The 20,633-nt window shown below is 42.6% G+C and overlaps 1 protein-coding gene across 5 annotated transcripts in view; it reads left to right on the top strand.

Annotated features, from left to right (window-relative positions):
- Positions 1–20,633, top strand: part of GMDS (GDP-mannose 4,6-dehydratase) — a 632,097-nt gene that overhangs the window by 511,354 nt on the left and 100,110 nt on the right. For all 5 annotated transcript variants that reach the window (XM_033216043.1, XM_033216041.1, XM_033216044.1 and 2 more), the window contains one exon: positions 8,492–8,588. In XM_033216043.1, coding sequence (XP_033071934.1) covers positions 8,492–8,588 — 97 coding nt within the window. The remainder of the gene's footprint in view (positions 1–8,491; positions 8,589–20,633) is intronic.

Genomic DNA, 20,633 nt, shown 5'->3' with positions numbered 1-20,633 from the left:
CCCTATTAAGTAATTTCTCAGTCCTACTGCTAAAAAGAAGAAAGCAAGGGAAGTATTGACCAGTTGACCACTCTTACTGAAAGTAATGTTTGAGGAGGTCTCCCCACAAAAATGACTATGCCCTTTTGAGAGGGTACCACATCTTTTCAGGTCAGACCATGTGAAACGGGTGCTGTCTGGGCCCAGGGTGGGGTAGCCCAGGAGCCTGGCTTGGCAGCCTTGGCTCCAGCACCCCTTCCCCATGTGCCATCTATAAATTGTTCAGCCCTGTAAACTTCTGTTCCTCCACTTATACACTGCAGATGATGCTACTCGTCTGCCTCTTGGCACATGAATTCAGCAAGTAACATTCATAAGGGCCCCAAGATAGAGAAATCACAGAGTAGATGTAGGCGGTAATCTTAAGAAGTGCCTTCGACATGAACAGCTGTATAATGGATTTAAATTTCACATTTTTTGTTGTAGATGGTTATTCCTTAACTACAGCATAACAGCTGGGCTTAGTACTGCCAGAAGCCCCTTACTTAGAATAATTATCATAAATAAAATAGAAGAATTCTAGGCATGGATGGAGGCTAACCAGCCTCCATTTCAGTAGCAATGCAAGAGGCCTTACACAGCTAAGGTTCTCATAGATCCAGGGTCCACCCTTTAGACTCGTGCTGTATTTTAAATGTTAGAGTGGGTCTGTGATTAAAACAGTGGTCCCCAAGCATAAAAATGGCACCCGCCCTCGCTTCCCCTTTCCCACTAGCAGGTCGCCCTGATGCCCCTTGGAAGAGTGCCTCCTCCCGGCTTATGGCCTCAGCCCTTCTGCCTGCTCAAGAGGTTCAGGCTGCCGGTCAGCCTCCGCACTCAGCCCTGGCCCTCTTTTTTTTTTTTTTAAGACAGTCTCACTCTGTCACCCTGGCACCCTGGCACCCTGGCTGGAGTGCAGTAGCACGATCTCAGCTCTCTGCAACCTCTGCCTCCCAGGTTCAAGCAATCCTCCCACCTCTGCCTCCCAAGTAGTTGGACAACAGGTGCACACTAGCAAGTCCAGCTAATTTTTGTATTTAGAGACCTAACATGGTTTCACCATGTTGCCCTGGCTGGTCTCAAGCTCCTAGTCTCAAGTGATCCGCCTGCTTCGGCTTCCCAAAGTGCTGGGATTACAGGTGTGAGCCACTGCATCTGGCCTCTGGCCCTCCGTTGAGGCTCCCTTTCATCTTTTACAGATGCCCCTTCAGAATTGGGGTCCCTCTAGTCACTGCCTGGTCTCTGTCTTTTCCTGCTCTGCCAAAAGGCATCAAGGAGCCACCTCCACACACAGCCTCACCCCATCCACTCAGCTCCCAACACCCTATCCAAGTAGCTTTCTCTGATGTGTCCAGGGCCCTGCTTGAGTCCCTGCATCCTCCTGACATCTGCTCATCATCACAGTTTGGCAGTGCTGACCGCCCTCCTCCCTGGGCTGCTGAGGTCGCATCCTTCATCTTGGCCTGCCTCTTCCCAGGGTTGCCTGCTCCGTCTTCTCTGCAGATTTCACCTGCCCACCGTTAGTGGCTTTTGTGGTGATGCAGGATCTGGAATGTTGATGGTGCCAAAGACGTCAGCCCCTCCCCATCCTGAAGCAGGGTGACAGATGAATCCTGTAAGGAAGTGCTGCGTCTGTAGTGGAGCTAGTGGAACAGAATACCCATTCCGGGGACAGAGCTCAGGCTGGGCTGTGCTGAGGCCCATCTTCTTCATTCCAGGCTCGCTTTCTCTGCAATGTTGAGGGGCCTGCGGGGTGGGGGTTAGTCACTCACACTCTGCTACTTACAAAGCTCACATTTATAATTCTTTTTTCCCTTCTTTATTAGATGTTTTTGTCCAGTTACCCCAGCACCCTAGTCCTCTAATCGTTGTACGGGAGTTCTCACAAATCCCTGCTGTCTCCTACCCTCTGCTTCCTCCCTGCCCATTTCCCTGGCTAGGCCCATCTGCTAGGGAATGTTCTGAGCTCTGCTGTTTGGGGTGCTCTGTGGGCCCTCTCCAACATACAGAAATGTTTGTTGTTCTGCTGCGGTACACTGTCTTATTTAAAGATAAATATTTGTTTCTGGAAATTCTGTTGTACTGTGTTACAATTACTTTGGCATTTATCTCCATGTTTCCCAATAACATGTCGTGCCTGATTTTTCCCTTCTAGGCTTTATCTGTTGGCCTCCTCTTATTCAAAACAAGAGTTTTGCTCTCTTTCTCTCCCCTTGACCCATCCCTCCATTCTCTTGATACTCAATTGTTATATTTTAATTTTGGAGTCAAGTCAGTATTTACTGTTACATTACCATGACTGATGAATGCTATTCATTCCAGTAAACCACATTTATTTTATTTTATTTTATTTTTTTGAGACAGAGCCTCACTCTCACCAGGCTGGAATGCAATGGCCCGATCTGGGCTCACTGCAACCTCTGCCTCCCAGCTTCAAGCGATTCTTCTGCCTCAGCCTCCCAAGTAGCTGGGACTACAGGCGCATGCCACCACGCCTGGCTCATTTTTTGTATTTTTAGTAGAGACAGGGTTTCATCATGTTGGCCAGGATGGTCTTGAACTCCAGACCTTGTGATCTGCCCGCCTTGGCCTCCCAAAGTGCTGGGATTACAGGTGTGAACCACCACGCCCGGCCTATTTTATCTTTGATGTATAATTGTCATTTGTTGACCGTAGAGCTAACAGACGCCTTCTTTCTCTGTTCTATTCATTTTCTATGTACTTATCGCTAACTTGACCCCATACTCTGCCCCAGCTGTGCAAATCACCTCTCTAGGCTCTCAAACCCCTGGTTGGGCTGTCAGTCACATCTTCCTGAGGCAGCCCTGGAGCCTCTGACCTCCATGTGGACTGGCCAGAAGGTCAGACCCTGCTGTGCCACTCCATGCTCCTCTGGGGGCTCTCTTAGCTGCTCTCCGGCACTGAGCCCCTGTTTCCTGACACCTTATTCAAGACTACTTGGTTTGGTAAAGCAAAATCATAATTACTTTCCTGAGAAGGATGCGTGGGAAACAAATACTTTGTGACAAAATATACCTGAAAATATCTTTAGTCCAATCTCAAAATTAACAATATTGCTGGTATATATTTCTAGATTGGAAATAATTTTTCTTCAGAACTTTGAAGGTGTTACTCCATTGCCTATTAATCTGCAGTATCACCATGGGAAACCAAGAGCCATTCTGACTCCCAGTCCCGTCTGTCCCCTGTGGAAAGTGGTTCAGACCTTCTCTTGGTCCCAGTGGTGTGGAACTTGATCCGAGGTGGGTCTAGACCCATTCATTATAGGGGGACACCCTTTCGGTGTAGAAATGCATGTGCCTCTGCTTTGATCAATACAAATCTTGATTTGTTTTAAGAGCGTTATTTGCTCTGCTCCATTTTGTCTGTACTCTCTTTCTGGAAATCCTATTATACTGACTGCCCTGAGGCACTCCAATGTTCTTATCTTCTTTCTTCTGGTCTTTCATATCTACATATTTTTGCTCTACTTTCTCGGACATTTCTTCAACTCCCAGAAGATACTCGCAGGTATCTTCGAAATCTTCTCTTGAGTTATGAATTTCTGTTTTTTGTTTTCAACTTCTAAAATGCTGTGTTTCAAATTGTTTCTTTTTATGTAGTATCCTGTTCTTGTTTGTTTGGTATCTTTCCTGATCTCTCTGTCTGAGAATATTAAAGGTGGTATATGTGGAGATTTTCTTGTTTTATTTTGTTTTTAATTCTCTTCCCCCTGCTTGTTCTGTTTCCTCCAAGTTGCTTTTTTTTCAGTTTGTTCGTTTTGATTTCTATTTTTTATATATGTGATTTTCCTTATATATTTCCTGTCTCGTAATACTTGGTTTTCTGCTTCTTTAAAAGTCGGGTGCCTAAAAAGCTACTTGTGAGTTTTGAGAGCATAGTTAGAGCTTGTTGGCTATTTTATTATAAGAGGACTTGATAAGGCCTTTTAGTTGGAGAATCTCTGATGCCCAGAGGAGCCTCCCCAGTGTCCTCATTGGAAGGAAACAGGCCTGACTGCCAGCCCCCAGAGAGCTGGGTGGTGGCTCTCAGTATTCACCGTGCGTACAGTCACCTAATTTCCTCTGTCTTCAGCATGGTGACCTACTCTTCACTGAGCCCATAGCCTTCAGTCCAGCCACCTCTGACCTCAGGGAGGGTGAGGCAGTGAGCGGCCAAGCAGTGCGGAATCCGGGAGGGGATGGAGCCCCAGACTGCTGCCTACGGAGACTTGCAATCAGGCCTCACTTCCTGAGCATTTGGAGACTTCTGCAAGTGTAAATTGGGGCCATTCTCAGCTCTCCCACTGTTGGCTTAGGAGACTTTTCTAGGGCTTCTGCTAAGTCCTTTAACACTCATCCATCTGCTTTCCAGCTTCCAGAAGTTGGTTTCTCACATCTCTTTCCTGCCCTCTTAGCTCATGTGAGTTTATTCCTTTTTGAAAGGTTTCTGGGGAAGGAGCAAAAGTGTGTGAAAACCACCATCTTTATCCAGAAGCTAATGCTTCCTCCAGGCCTGCCTTATGGCACTGACTAAATTTTAGCTCCTGCAGCTTCCTACTTCCATACCCTAATTAAATAGCCTAATTAAATAAATCAGAATAATTCCTGAGCACTTTTATGATATTTGGGTCACTATAAGGAGTGTGTTGCCCCCCCACACTTAGGTCTAATAGCCCCCAAACTTGACTCATGATCGCTACAAGGAGTGTGTTGCCCCCCCCACCCCAACACATACACACACGCGCACACACACACGCGCGCGCGCGCACACACACACACACACTTAGGTCTAATAGCCCCAAACTTGACTCATGATCGCTACAAGGAGTGTGTTGCCGCCCCCCACCCCAACACATACACACACGCACACACACACACGCGCGCGCGCGCGCACACACACACACACACACTCACTTAGGTCTAATAGCCCCAAACTTGACTCATGTGGCTGACTTTGCTCTTGTTGTTCCTTCGAAGGAGTGTCGAGTTGAGTAGATTTTAATAGTTGCTTTATCTTGCCTTAGTGTCCTTGATTCTGTGATTCTTCAGTGCTTTCTATTGCTATTTAATGCGTTTTAGGAGCCAACAATTTATTTTAAAAATTGAATTATACAGGATCCGTGCTTGGTGAGCTGTTGATCTAAATTAGTGGGTAGTAATTCTTGTTAATTAACCGAATCCTCTCCTCTCTGTCAAGCCACCATCATTTCATTAACATTGCAGCTCTGCTTTGAGTCATAACATTACTTGTTAGGACATGTTAGCTGTTACCTTTTACTTGTTAATACAAGTGTTTCATGTTTTGTTGTAACTGAATGTTTTTTGGCACTTGGCGGAAACTTTTGCTTACTGCCCTCATTCAGACCTGGTACAAATTAGAAAGTGGTTTTTGCCAACTCAATTCAGCTTTGAGCCATTTCCTGATTACATTTGCTTATTCAATGTAGCTATATTAATTGTAGAGGGCAATGCCATGCCCTTGGAGACTGTTTTGACTGTAGACAGCATTTGCAAGATGAAAGTTCAGCAGACAGCGTTCAGACAATGGCAAAAAGTCGTGCAAGGGAGCTAGTGCCTGGTGAGCGCCAAAGTAGCACCAGACCCGAGTCTGACTTTCAGGCCGTGTTTAGTAATCCCTTAGAGCGGGAGTGTTTCTCCTTCAGCCTTTGCCCATTCCAGCTAGTGTTACAAATCCCAAATGTCAGTCTATGACCAGCAAAGCAATCAAAGAGAATCAGTAGTAGACACTAAAATTCAAGTGGTCTAGCTGTGCAGGCTGCTGCTATAAACAGGAATTAAATGCTTTCCTTCAGCTGAGGGTGAGGCAATACCATTCACCTGATCGGCCAAAGCAGGAGTGGGCAGCTGTGGCCTGTGGGCCAAATCCCAGCTGAGGCCCTTTTTTTTTTTTTTTTTTTTTTTTTAACTGTCCAGGAGGTAAGGACAGGTTTTACAGTTTTAAAGGGCGGTTAAAAAAAAAGAAGAAGAAGAGAAGGAGAAGGAGAAGGAGAAGGAGAAGGAGAAGGAGAAGGAGAAGGAAATAATGAGGAAGAAAAATAGGAGGAAGAAGAAACAAAAAAAGGAGGAGGAAAAAGGAAATATATGTAACAGAGACTGTATGTGATCTGTAAAACTTTAAGTATTTACTATCTGGCTCATCACAGAAACAGTTTATAGACCCCACTGAAGTCTAAAGACCCCTCAGGCAGGGGCCTCAGTCCTCTCCTGACTCACATGCTCCCTCCCAAATCAAGAAAAGCTCTCCAACTCTTTACCAAGGCTTTGTTGGTTTAAATATGTGTGTGTGCTTGTGTGTGGTTTTTTAAAAATTGAATTATAAGTGGATTTGAACCACCAGTCCTCATGTTTGTGGCATTTGAGATTTACCAGTGGAAGAACAGTGCAATATTTATGTGCACGTAAGTCAGCATGGCCAATCACAGACCGAATACCCAGCTACAAATGAAAAATCAATCAGCAGAACTGTAAATGGTATTTCTGTTCTAACTCTTTGACTTGGTTGGAGATACTATCATGGAAGTATCTGCTGAACTTGTTTCTCTTTGCAAAGTATGAAATGTGAGCAAAAAATAGTTAAAACGTGCCTGTGAAATACAAATATACTTTCATCTACTGAAAGCCTAACCAAAATTAAAAAAAAAAAAAAGAAAAGTTCTACTTAAACAATTAACTTTAGAATTAGATAGTTTTTAAAAAAATCGTGACTTAACCAATTGTCCTCCCTTCCGGTGGATATCAGCTAAGATTTGGTCTTTATCCACAGGAGATGTATGAGGGTCATCATTCCTTTAGGTTATGTTTTCAAACACTTTGAATCTCCATGCTCCAAAACATCCACTTACCGTTTCCCGGTGAATTTTCCAAAAACTTCGCTCTGATCCTACCTGCCAATCCCCTTGCTTTGAAATTCTTAGACCTACATGACCTGCCAAAGGATCTAGTCAACATTAAGAAAAAAATGAAAACAAATTACCAAACATCCCTTTTTGTGTTAATAATTAATATAAAAGTCACGGGGAAATGACCAGTTGTACAGTTGTATATTATTCAACATATTGTGCTATATAATTCTCTGTGCTACAGGACAATTTTCATATTTGCCTTGAGTCCATTGGTAAATTCAGCACACTAACAAACTGATTATTCCTCCAACAGTGAAATATTTCCCCTTTGCTACCAGAACATTCAGGTGATTCATCAGAAATAAGGCTTATGAGGCCAGTTTATGTCTTTAATTCTCAACCTATTCCAAAATATAACTGGGATCAACATTTAATGTTCATTTTCAGTGGTGCCTGTGGCTTACATAGTCAAGTAACTAATTTTGTCTTCCCCGTGGTGACTCTGACCCAGACAGCACACACAATTGTCCTGTGTCCACAGGATTCATCTCTAGCTCATAATGCAAACCGGTTCTAATGATAAACGGTAAAGTCAAACATGTCATACTTGTTTATTTCTTTTCTTTCTTTGCCAAAAAGTTCATATGTAAAAATAAATAACCCAAATTATATACTATTTATTATGGAAATCCAGAGCTTACCATTAAGCGAGTGGCTTGATTTATAAAAAATGAGAACATAAAATGGATAAGTAGAATTTTAGCGAGAAGGTAATCTCGAAGCATATGAACTCATCCTGCATAGTGTGGACTTGAGGAGTCGCTCCTGGGATCCTTACTGCTATCAACCGTGGATGTTCAGGGAAGGAAACTTGTGTGCAAACAGTATCCTAGCTAGGTCAGAGGAGGTTATAGGAAAGTAATATTGATATGCCCTCTCTCAGCAGGAAATGAACAATTAGTTGTGTACTTTTTGGAAGTTTAATCATCTGAGACTTATTAAGGGGGCCCACCATTGACTGGAAGGGCAGGAGAACTTGTATCTGATCCAGGGATGCTTTGAATGGTTAATTAGGTTATGGAACTTATTCCCAAATGGAATGTGTTGAATTAACACTGAATATCCCTAAAACTACAAAAGAAAGAAAAGAAAAAAGGGGGAGGACAAAAGACATTAATTAATTTATAGTAATTAATTAATCTAATTGATTTATAATATTTAATTTAATTAATTTATAATTGATTTAATTAATCAATTTATAATAATTAATGACCAAGAATAGTCTAGAGAAATACAAAATCTTTGAAATCCCGAAAGTCGCCCAATTTTATTTTCTGGCTAATCTGTTCATTTCTAAAGCCTCACTTCTGAATTCATCATGATTTTCTTAAAAAGAAGAGGAAAAAACCCTGCCCTTTCAAAACAGATCTAGAACAGTTTGAAAGTCCCCGTTGCTTTAATAATCAAGTTGGGCATCAGCCTGTGCTGCTGCAGTTAATGAGCTTAAGCGCTCCTGCAGGGAGAGGGCTGGGGCATCCCAAGGTGCTACAGCATAGCCAAATGTTCCCAAGCAATTAGGAGCTGACTCGGTGTTTATCTTCTTTACAGGTGGGAAGGAAAGAATGAAAATGAAGTGGGCAGATGTAAAGAGACCGGCAAAGTTCACGTGACTGTGGATCTCAAGTACTACCGGCCAACTGAAGTGGTAAGGACTCTGGCCACCCAGTGCGTGGCCACATTTGGCTGGCTGACTGGGAAAATGCGCTCATGGAATGCCTGCTGCCAGCCTTTGAGCTGTCAGTTCAGCTCCCTGGCATCCTTCAGCATGCATTTCCAAAATCAGAAAACAATGAATTCAATTTGAGATTATCATTCTCACCACAAACTTCATTGCTCTATAAAGGAAAACAAGAGTTAAACCCATCAAAAGAAATCATTGATTTCAGAAATGGAATTTCACATCACAAGCGGATCTCGTCATGTTGGTCTTCTATTCTAATGGCTGGTCCCTGATAGCCTACAGGATGCCTGACTGAACGATGCCCTCCCAGACCTGCAGGACATCTGGGGCCTGGGGGACCTGCTTGCCTCTCCAGTTGTATCAGTGTCTGTGTCTGTGTACTCATACACAAGTACACACTTGCACACTACACCATAAATGGTTTCCCCTGCATTTTTTAAGACTCAGGTCAGGTACCACCCTGTCCGTGAAGCCTTTCCTGGCCAATACATCAGTACTGCTGAAATTCCTTCCCACTCCTTTCTTTGTATCCGCATTATATGCTATACCTAATTCTATTATAGTACCTATTATAACTCATTATAATCATTTGTTTACATATCTTTCTCTCTTTACCAAATTGTGAACTCTTTGAGGATAGGGACTTTAAAAAAATATCTTAAGGCCAGGCATGGTGGCTCACACCTGTAATCCCAGCACTTTGGAAGGCAGAGGCAGGCAGATCACCTGAGGTCAGGAGTTCAAGACCAGCCTGACCAACATGATAAAACCCCATCTCTACTAGAAATACAAAATTAGCCGGGCCTGGTGGTACAAGCCTGTAATCCCCGCTACTCGGAAGGCTGAGGCAGGAGAACCACTTGAACCCGGGAGGCAGAGGTTGCAGTGAGCCGAGATCGCACGCATTGCACTCCAGCTTGGGCAACAAGAGCGAAACTCTGTCTCAAAAAAAAAAAAACCTTAGACTAGACTATAACAAGGTAGGTACTTAATAAATACTGACTGATTGCTAGATGGATGGGTGAATTTCTAAATACAGAAGTTCCTGTGTTAAAAAATGGTTGTTAGAGCATGACATCCTCCTTTCCTAAATTTATAAAGCTGCCTAGCCTGCTGTTATTGCTTTAATGAGGTCCATCCTCACCATGGAAGCAAAACTCAACGTAGGAAATATACCTAAAGATAGTAGAAAGCATCATCTCCAGAGAGAAACGTTCATATGTGTTACCTAGTGAAGTGAACATTAACTGTGAAAATTGAATTTTTTTGAAACCATTTTCCCTATGTTCTGAACAAAATTCCTATCTGTTGTACAACCTTGGAGAGGTTAGGAAAATCCCATTGAGGAGAGACTGAAAGTGAATCGGTCATCATTTACCACTCTTTAAAATGTCCTGTTTCAGACAGAAGGAAAAAACTGTATTTCATGCACTCTGCACACAGGAGGAAATAAAAAGGAAAGGAAGTAACTAGTGCTTGGGAGAGGTAGGGCTGTGGAGTCGGGCATTGTCTGGGCGAAGGGCGTGGCCGGGGCTCCGACACAGTGAACAATTGTTCCCAGTGCTAATGGAGAGTGGGTGTGCCTAGGAGAGGATGTGTTCTGGCCCTCAGGGAGGGAGATGCCAGCCACACTGCTGACATAGCCAGGCTGCCGGCTGGAGCCCTGAGCTGTGCTGCCGTTTGACTCTCTGGCCTGATGAGGTGCGACAGAGATGTCAGTTTTCTGGAACATGGCACAGATCACTATTTGGGTAAATGCGTTTCTGTATCTACAATCAAAAATGGCCATCTCAGAAAAGGAAATTTACTAAGCCAACAGAAACCTCAATTTTTACAACTTAAATGTGGCTCTTTTCCTCTCTGACACCAAAATAGTTTCAAAAGCTAGGAAGTCATTAAGAATGGCTTGTCTGTCATTCCTACTTAGGCAAGGTGTGGGATTGATGAGGACACAGAACAAAAGAATTCACTGAACAGGAAAAGGACCCTCAGACCAACAAGACTGTTCTTGAATCTGCATCGACCCCCTTTCCTGCTGTGACGGACGCCGCATCCCTCCCGTTCCTTTTGTTCATTCAAATGCTATCATCATACCTGTTCTGCAGCTCTGTTGACACTAGCATTCTTTCGGTATAAGAGTGGTGTCTGATTTCATATACTTGCTTTATTTTTCCACTGATTTGGCTCTCTCCTGAGCTTCCCTTTACTGTCCAATTTTGAATCTTGAACTACATTTTATCTTTCTAAGCCTCTAGGCTGCATTAATTTCATTCACTCCGCTTCAACTTAATATCCCACTGGGTAAGCTTTTCTTGTATGGTGAGACTAAACTTTTAACCTCATTCCTCAGAACAACAAGTTTTCCTAAAACTTGGATCAACTCGACAGCCTCCTGTTGAGTTGCCTCAGGGATGAGAATATTCTTCCAGTTGAAAGGTAACCAGAACTGGAGACTACATTGTAAATAAGCTTTTAGTTAGGTGTGAGGTCCCAACAGCCAACGGTCTAGAGCCATTTTATATGAGTCCTGAAAAGCACCAAGCTTCTCTGAGGTTTGTCCACATTCAACTTAGGGCAGATGTGGCTTTTTTCTCTCACATCTGAACTGAATCTTTCCCCTCTCAGGGTCTCAGTCCATCCTGCACATGCCAAAGGCTGCTGCTTCTTCTTCTAGTACCTATAAAAGTGCTTCCACTGATCAGCTTAGGCCACCTGTCCCCCGAGATCTTCTGCACAGAGGGACACTCAACCAATAACTACGTCTTCTTAGAATCATTTCAGAATGATAGGGAAAAAAAATGCCAAAGAAAATTTGAAAAACAAAGTGGTGAGGACACGTCAGGTCTCAGAACACTGATATCCTCCAGCAAGACTAAAGGGAAATAGAGCTTCATATTGTGTTTTGAATAAGACTCAGAGTGGTCTCAAAAATGGCCCTTTGCTCAGCAAAGGCAGGTACTAGCTTGAAAGAGGCCACCAGTGATTCCATATAGGGCATAGTTCCACATGTGCTGGTAATTTTTTTTTCCTCATTGATTTAGTGCCTCAAAACCTTAAATATCGCTTCTGTACCAGTGTGAAGTTTTGAAAGTGTTTACTCTGGACTAAGGACTCTAGCATCCAATTAAAGCTCAATCGAGCAACATTTTTTGGTACTCTGCCACAGAGGTTTGTTATCACAGAGAGCCTGATCCTGGAAATTAGACTTTAAATTTTCCATCACTCCTGGATTCTGGTATTTGTTGATGATAACATTAGTACTTGAGTTCTGTGCCACTTAAGAGCCCTCTCTTGTGTATAGTTTTCTATACATGCATGCGTTGATGCACAGATTTATTGCATTGTGTGTTCATTCTTAAAGAGGAAGTGGTATTATGCTCAAATGTGGGCCTGTTGGCCAAACTGCCTGAGTTTGAAACCTATTGATTACTAGCTGTGTGACCTTAGGCAAGTTCCTTAACTTCTCAGTGCCTCTGTTCCCTCATTTTTAAAAAATGAGATTAATAACAGGACTTCTTTCAAAAAATTATTGGAGAATTGACAGAGTCAGTTATGCAAAGTACTTATTAGTACAGTGTCTGGTACAGAGTAAATATCCAATATTGTTGTTGTTCTTAACCATTCATTCATTCACTAAATATTTATCAGACACTGTGCTAGACCCTAGGAGTACAATGATGAACAAAACAGATACAGTCCCCACCATTGTGAAGATTGCAAATGTAGAAATGATAGCAGTTTGGCCGGGCGCAGTGGTTCACGCCTGTAATCCCAGCATTTTGGGAGGCTGAGGCAGGCAGATCATGAGGTCAAGAGATCGAGACCCTCCTGGCTAACATGGTGAAACCCCGTCTCTACTAAAAATAAAAAAATAATAATAATTAGCCGAGCATGGTGGTGGGTGCCTGTAGTCGCAGCTACTGGGGAGGCTGAGGCAGGAGAATGGCGGGAACCCGGGAGGTGGAGCTTGCCGTGAGCCAAGATCACGCCACTGCACTCCAGTGAGCGACAGAGCGAGACTCCGTTTCAAAAAAAAAAAAAGACATGATAGTAGCTCCTGGAGTCCAGGATCTTTGGAGTAGAACGGCATTATTAGTGACTTGACTAACATTCAGACTAACCAGCCAAAAATAGATAACAAAACATACTTGAAGCTTCTAGCGAACATTATTAAGCACTTTTAAAAATGCTAATTTTTTCTTGGTTTTCACCCTTTTTGATCCTCTTTCTGAAAGTTCAAGAGCTGTTCAGTAGTACAGAAATATTCAGTGTAAGTATGAGAAAACTACTATTGACCTATTAATGTATATAAAATAACCACAAATATGTCTTCTTCTTATTTGAGAATTTTTAACTTAAAATTCACAAAGGAAGGATTAATGAAGTAGTCATCCTAATGTGCCAAATTTTTAACCACATCAAATTGTCAGTCCACTAAAAAAGCAAGACAAAAAAAAAAAAAGCAAAGAGATTTTTTCAGTCAAACAAAAAGTCCCTTTTTTTTCTGCAGAGCATCTTAGGAAATGGGATAAAGGGACACATTCACAGACCCAAATCAAGTATTTTTCATGAAAAGTATCTTGGCTTAAACTCTACTAGCTGATGTTTACTCCTTTTATTCCTTGCTACACTGTTTGTCTTTAACATTCATTTTTCTTCCCATTGTATTTTTAATCTCCTCAGTTGTGATTGGTTTTTGTTTTATTTACTTAGATATCTGATATTTATTCCTAATCTTTATAGCTATCAGGAAAAAATCATGGGTTAAAACCTAGAACTAAGAAAGCAATAACTTCAAAGAAGTCCAACAAGCTGGTTAAAACAACACCTTCCTCCGGTAAAAACATGTGGCCTGTTTCTAATCAAATTACCGTGTGCTTGTCGGTTGTCCTCCCACCCCCGCAAACTTTCCCTAATATTTTTCTGTAAATGATGTCAAGTTAAATTGCCTATAATTGCTTGCTCTATCTCATAGCCCTGTTTAGAATAATGATATGTAACACTTTCCAGACCTCAGGAACCTGATCTGTCATCAGAGGACTTATATAAATACCAGTCAGAGCTTCCCTCAGCTCTGTCTCCACATTTGGGGGTGAGAAGCCCTCGACACACTCACCAGCCTGGCCTTTTGTCCCGAAACTGTCCTCCTTTTCTCCCATAGCTGTTCTCACCACCTTCTCACACTTCCCCTCCCAAAGCAGGAAATGAGATCCCCCGACTCTATCCCTTCATCTGTCCCAGCTCTGTTAGAAGCCAGTCCATCCCTCCCGGTCCTGCTCCTTCTGACCTCTGAGGCTCTAATCCTCCCTCCACCCCTGCTCTTCTTTGTTCCTTTCTCTGACTAGTGGGAGCCAGGGTCAGAGGATGTGGGGAGAGCAGATTAAGGATGAGTGCCTTTCTCCCCGCACTCTTGGGCCTGTAGAAAGCGGCGAGACTACTCATTCTGAAGGTCCCTTCCCATTTTAATATCCTGGCATCCTTTGCCCTCATAACTGTCGGAGCACAGTAGCGTGGAATGCTGATCAGAATGCTTCCTCTTTTGTAATTATTCTCTGAACTTCTTACTGCTTGTGTTTTATAAATAGTTTATATCTCTAAATCACTGTTTATATATTTTAAGCCTCCCTCTTAGGCTCCTCATACTAATCTTGATATCCTTCCTTAATCACATTGGCCTTTCCTGCCCTTTTCCTTCCTTGGACTTAAGCAAGGGAGCTTTAAGTTTCAGTCTCTTCAGTTGATTCTTAAATGCTCGACTGTATGTTTTCCATACTTCATAGGCTCGCATACAAAACCCCCAGGGCCATATAGCATTCCTCCTGAAGCCTGGGTTCTGCCCTCTTCGAGAGCATTTCATATCTAATGAAATAGTAATTGCGTACTAATTATAATACCCCCAACTTCGTCCGTTTTTCCTTGAAGTTTCTTTTCTTATGATCAGATCTAGATTAAAATGATGTCATCAAAGACTCAAAAACCCTTATGGGTGTACATAGCTATGTATCTTCCCTTGTTTAAGAATAGTTTTTGATTTATCCTTAAGACCCTCTGGTGTTGCTAATGTAGATATGGTCATTACCTGCACCATAGGGAGTTCCTGCACCACCTGTACCTTTTTTGCCATAAAGCTATCCAGGTGATGACTGACTATCCTCATTTATAATCATAATGTAGACTTACTGACATCTACAAAATAAGTTTCAAAATCTTTTTATCATCGTAAAAGTTTGTGTTAGCATCTTCATCAACTTTCCATAGGAGGAGCAATAGTGGTTGAGCTCATTTTCTCCCTGAAGTAGCTCTGATGTAGATCACCTACAGAACAGAATTCCGTATGAGAGATCCATTCATCCCTGATGGGCTTACGTGTTCCATCTTCATTTTCATCTTTAGACAATAAGCTCTGTATTCTGGAATCTAAAAAATCCCGTCTTTCTTTTTTTTTTTTTCTTTAAACAAATCAGCAATGTTCTTCCTGTTCTACCAAGCCATATTTATCTTCCAAAATAACAGCAGTCCAAAAATCTGTGTTCATGGAGATTTCACAGATAATACTGCCTGTGGTTTCTCTCACCCTGTTCTGCCTCATGCTCTTGATAAGGTTAATTATTTTTTATCAAATTTGATTGTTTTCCTAGCACCTTCTTTACTTGAAAACAGTTGCTCTGCAGACACTAAAATATTCTGGGACTGAAATGCAGTCCATGCCCATCTACCGTGGGCTCTGTGCCACCTTTCTCTCACCCGGCATGCCTTCTCCAGCCTCACTGCCCACACCTGTGGCTCATGCCAGGCTGGCTTCTCTGTCCACTGTTAACTCTAGTAGCAAAGGTAAAAACTCATCTGGCTCCTTTTGTCGTTAACCGCCAAGGTGATAGGTCCACCACTGATGGCCTTCCGTCCCAACTCAGCAGCTCTGATCTGCCTCCTACACATTTAATGCTTAACAGGTTTGGCCCATCAGTAAATGCCTGGTTTCATTCACCTGTTACGCAGAAATAGGAACTATCCTTAATAGCAAAATCTAGCTTGTACATTTTGTAATGCTGTCATCAATTTGCTAGTTTCCCGAGTAAATCAGTTGTGCCTTGCCCCCATGAAAACCTGGTATAAGAATATCTTAAACTAAAAAATAAGTAACTGTGTAGGTACTAACAGATTCTGCAGTTTTTAGAATTTATTACAGGAATCTTTTAGATGGTACATTGACCATGCACATTTAAAATATAATTCTGATTTACCTTCAGCTTCTCAGATACGTATCAGTATATATGAAAATAAAATATATGGTTGAGTTCTTAACATTCAATTTGAAAAGAATGTTTATCGTACATTCCATTACCATGGAAGTAAGTCCCAGTCTAACACCAAGAAATTTAAAGATAAATGAGATAAGGTCCTTGTCCAAAAGAAACTCTCAGATGAAAGGGGAGCAGCTGCGAAGCTGCTGGGACAGCCCAGGGTGTCGGAGGGTGTAATGAGGCCAGCCCAGGCGAGACAGACAGTGACAGGGGCCAGAACATGGCAGAGATGGAGACCATGGAATCAGAGTGGACTAAGGACATGTGGAAGAGAAGACAGAGCTGAGGGTGACTCCCAGGACAGAGGCTGAACCATGCAGGGTAGTGGGGAGGTGATGATGCTGAAGCCCAGATCAGAGATCCAGCGAGAAGACTTATTTTGCAGGGGGAGGTGTTGAGGTGTTCTGTCACACTCACAGTGCCTTGGGGATATCTGTGCAGCAAAATCAGGGAGGCAGTTGGAGCTGGAGGCCTAGTGTAGAGAAAAGAGGTCAGGGCAAGATGTGCAAGAGCTGAAATCCTGACATACATAAACTCCGTAAAGGAGCATTTCTAGGGGAAAAAAGAAGAGTGTGCACCGGGAGTTGGTCGCAGAGCCAGGCAAATGTGAATTCCAGGAGGTAAGTCCTAGAAACATATTTTGAAAAAGTAGGTTAATAATTCACAGAATACACAAACTAAGCACTTGTATCTGAGAGCCATACGGCCAGACTAATGTGTAAAGAGCTAATATCAAAGAGTTTACATTGGCAGATGATTACTTTATCTCAATCCAGGAAAAACTGAGTTTCAGGGGGCAAGCAGAGACCCAGTTTCAAATCACTATGTCCTGAAAGTCAGGTTGAAAAGCATTTTCGAATTCTTAAAGATGAATTCACAAAGTATGTGCTACATATTGTCATTTTATTAGTCATCATTATTAATTATCCTTATCATATACTCTTGTGAAATTATGAGTTGTCAGAAGACATCTTCTGAAAGGATACTTTGGGCTCTTCAACTCCTGACTTTTTTTATTTAAACATTTATTTTGTTTTATACCTAAAGAGCTTCATGCAGAAAACGTTACTTGTTCCTTAGGACTGCCGCCTGTGTACTTCTTGATCCAGGGACAGAAAGGATGATTGTGTGGAAGGCACACAGTCAACTCATGTTGAATGAGTGATCGACTTCTGATTCTGCCTAAATGGTATGTTTCAAGGGAGTGTGACAGGTGCTGAGATCCAGCAAGCTCTATGGCTCCTCCTGGAACTGCAGTATCCCCAGCAGGCTAGAGAGCAGCCACCAAGGAAGACATCAGGCTATCATCTGCTTTTATCTGCCAACCACCCGCCATGCTTCTCCCTCAGAAACCTGTCTGCAGAAACCCATCTTACTACTTGCTCCCTAGAGCCCGTTGAGTGTCACTTTGATAGTCTAAACTCTGTGTTGGGTTACTATTGCTGAGGTAACAAATAATCACAAACTTAGTGGTTTAAAACCACCCAAATTCATCGGGTACAGTTCTGGAGGTCAGAAGACCAAATGGAGTCCCACCGAGCTAAATCAAGGTGCTGGCAAAGCCACCTTTCTTGTGGAGGCTCCAGGGTTCCTGGACAGTAAGGTTTTCTCTCCGCAGAGAATACTGAGTTAATCACTCTGAACCAGTGCTGGGCTAGTGTGTCCTGTGGAGTGCATAGCATGTTGTTAATCACTTTGAGGACAAAACCAAAATGGAAGACTCTGGTGCATCATCTATTTAAAATTGCATAATGTACACACTCAGAAAACACCGCTGATACATTTGGGCAACTGGAAATGAGGACAGGTCATACTTGGGCCTGAGGAAACATCAGACAGAGGGACAAGGACAGGCTTCCTAATAAAGGGGAGTTTGAGAGCAGGGCTTTGGAAAGATCTGTGCTTAAAAGAGAGAACTGAGGGACGGGGTGTAGGAACCGGGAAGGAGTTCACAGTTGGGGCAGGAGGTGCTGTGGGAATGGACCAGCCGCGTGAACAGAGACATAGGCAGGGACTCTTTGTCAGGTGGAGTGGGTGGGTGGCCCAGTCCAGGAACCCTGAGAAGGCAGGTTGGTGGAGCCGATATCACCACACCCTGCCCTGGCCAGGCCTTCCCTCACGTAGCCTGCAGGCCACCCCTCTTCACGGCCTCGCCTCCTCTTTTATTTGTACCTCCTATTTTCTTGCCTTTTTCTTTCTTACTGTCACGAGTCTTAAAACCAGTCATATGTCATCATTAAACTCCACATAGCCACTATTCTGATACCACTAATCTGTCTTTTGATTCCTGCCATCTGACCCCTGATGGGTTCAAATTCTGGAAGAGTGTCTCCTCACCTGTTCCGTTAAGTTAGTTAAACAAGTTTTGTGTTTGAGACAAATTCTTAAACAGTTCCCAGCTGTTTTAGTGATTAAAAAGCAGAGCCAGGAGTAGGGAGGGCCTTACTTTGATAAGAGAGATTTGTTTATAGCATAAACATGGATCCTTAACAGTCACCCGGGGAAAACCAATCTAAAGATGTTTTTATATCTTTTTTACATATTCTTTGACTTTGTAATGAAATGTTTCCCTATTTTACAGGGATTTTGTTGAGAATGAAATTAATTCTGTGTGAATGTTTTTCACAGTGGTATTAGAAAGACACTGTTCATTTTAAATTCAGGCTGTTTCTATTATTTTTTGAAAAGAGGTCAGTGGAGAAAAATGTGCCTAACATCATCGTCTAAAACCTGTTGTTTGAATTTTGGGGAATATGTCATTTTTTCTAAGGCAAGTTACTAAGGTGTTGAAGTTAAGATGTATTTGTTTCTGAATCAGTTTTTGTTTTGGAGGATTAGAAAGTACTATAGTCCCTTACTGAAATTCTAAAATTTAAAAAGTATAGTGGTAGTTTGAATATGTCCTACTGGCTTGCATTATAAGTTTTAAAAGTATATATCTCAACACCTTTTATTCCCAGCTCTCAAACTTTTGAAGTCTTCTAGAAGCTCCTAACCTCTCCTTACTTCTGTTTTTCCTGCTACAACTTAACAATGAATATTTTCCCACTGATCTCAATGGGCATGTTGAAAAAACTGGTGAAATATTAGTTACAAGACCCTGTCCAAGTGTCAGCTCCTTGATGCAGCCTGCGCCTGCTCCCCCAGGCAGAGTCAGCACTTACGTCTCGTTCCATCACACTGTGGTGGGCCATTGCCACCTGGGGTCCTGGGGAAGAAGGACATCTGAGGGCCGTGAAGACGGCCTGGCACATTGTCAGGGGATAAAGAATGAATGAATGAATGTGCACATTGCCGAAGAATCATTCTTATGCTTTAGAGCCAGCTCTGATAGAACCAAAATTATTCAAACCAGTGTATTAAACTATTGGAGAGCAATAGTTTAAACTATTCTAAATAGCAAAGAAGATAAAAATAATAATCTTCCTCTTTCTTTCTAGTTGAGATTCCATGGCAAGATGAGTGTTAAGTTCACTCACAACTTACACTTGCATATCCAACCTTTGAAGAGGTCATATTTTGTTTCTATTCCTTTATCTCTCTACATGTCTTTTCACTAGTTCTTTCATTTTCTGCCACTTTCCTATCTCCTTGTGTTTTTGCTGATGTTCTCTCCTTTTTTCTTCATCTGTTCTGAAACTCTTATTTTCATAGGTTCTGTTTGTTTCTCCACTTCCCTCTGCACCTTTCTCGTTGATCTATCCCAACTGTCTCACACAAGCTCAGCACTCCAGACGTGCTGCCTGGCTCCTCTCTATAGGAAGACCTAATGATGCCATATTACAGCCACCGCAGCCTGGCTCCACCCTTGAGGCCATTAGGGCATGATGCCTCCGGCAGCCACTATGCACACCGTGTGAAAACCTCATGGTAACTTGAAGTCTTGGCAGACAACATCAACAATAATGCATATGCAAAAGGCATCTGGTGCTTCTGTCTGAAGAGAGTATGCCTACCAACTGGAGGCTTTGCCAGCTCTGAGTCTCCAAAGGAATGCTCAGTTGTCAGCCACCATCTTTCCTTTACCCACTCTGAGGCTATGCTTGTGGAACAAAATGTCACCTAGCATAAAAGACACCCAGTTCTCTGGCTTTCCCCATCACACACGTTTCTCTGCTACTGTAAAACTTTCTGAATTACGAAGTGAGAAATAAGTTCCACTCAGTGAATGGCCATCGTGGCTGGTGTTGGTGTTGTGGAACCAAGGTCTTCCAGAAACCTGGTGGCATGATATTACTTTTTTTCTTCACTTAGAATCTTCAATGTTTTTCTTTTTTTTTTTTTAATGTAAGTGCAAAGAACTTAAATATATGATTGTGTAAGATGATAGTCATTTAGAACAATGTTTTTTAAATTTCTGGAAAAGTGAGGCCAGGCACAGTGGCTCATGCCTGTAATCCCAGCACTTTGGGAGGCCGAGGTGAGCGGATCACGAGGTTAGGAGATCAAGACCATCCTGGCTAACATGATGAAATCCCATCTCAACTAAAAATAAAAAAAAATTAGCCAGGCGTGGTGGCTGGCGCCTGTAGTCCCAGCTACTTGGGAGGCTGAGATGGTAGAATGGCATGAACCCAGGAGGCGGAGTTTGCAGTAAGCCGAGATCGCGCCACTGCACTCCAGCCAGGGCAACAGAGCAAGACTCCATCTCAAAAAAAAAAAAAAGTCTGAAAAAGTGTTGGGCTTATAGAGATTTTCCTAATAAGGT

Source organism: Trachypithecus francoisi, unplaced genomic scaffold, assembly GCF_009764315.1.
Source record: "Trachypithecus francoisi isolate TF-2019V2 unplaced genomic scaffold, Tfra_2.0 Lachesis_group10, whole genome shotgun sequence".
In the NCBI taxonomy this organism is placed as follows: domain Eukaryota; kingdom Metazoa; phylum Chordata; class Mammalia; order Primates; family Cercopithecidae; genus Trachypithecus; species Trachypithecus francoisi.
This window is presented reverse-complemented; position numbering and strand designations above follow the sequence as displayed.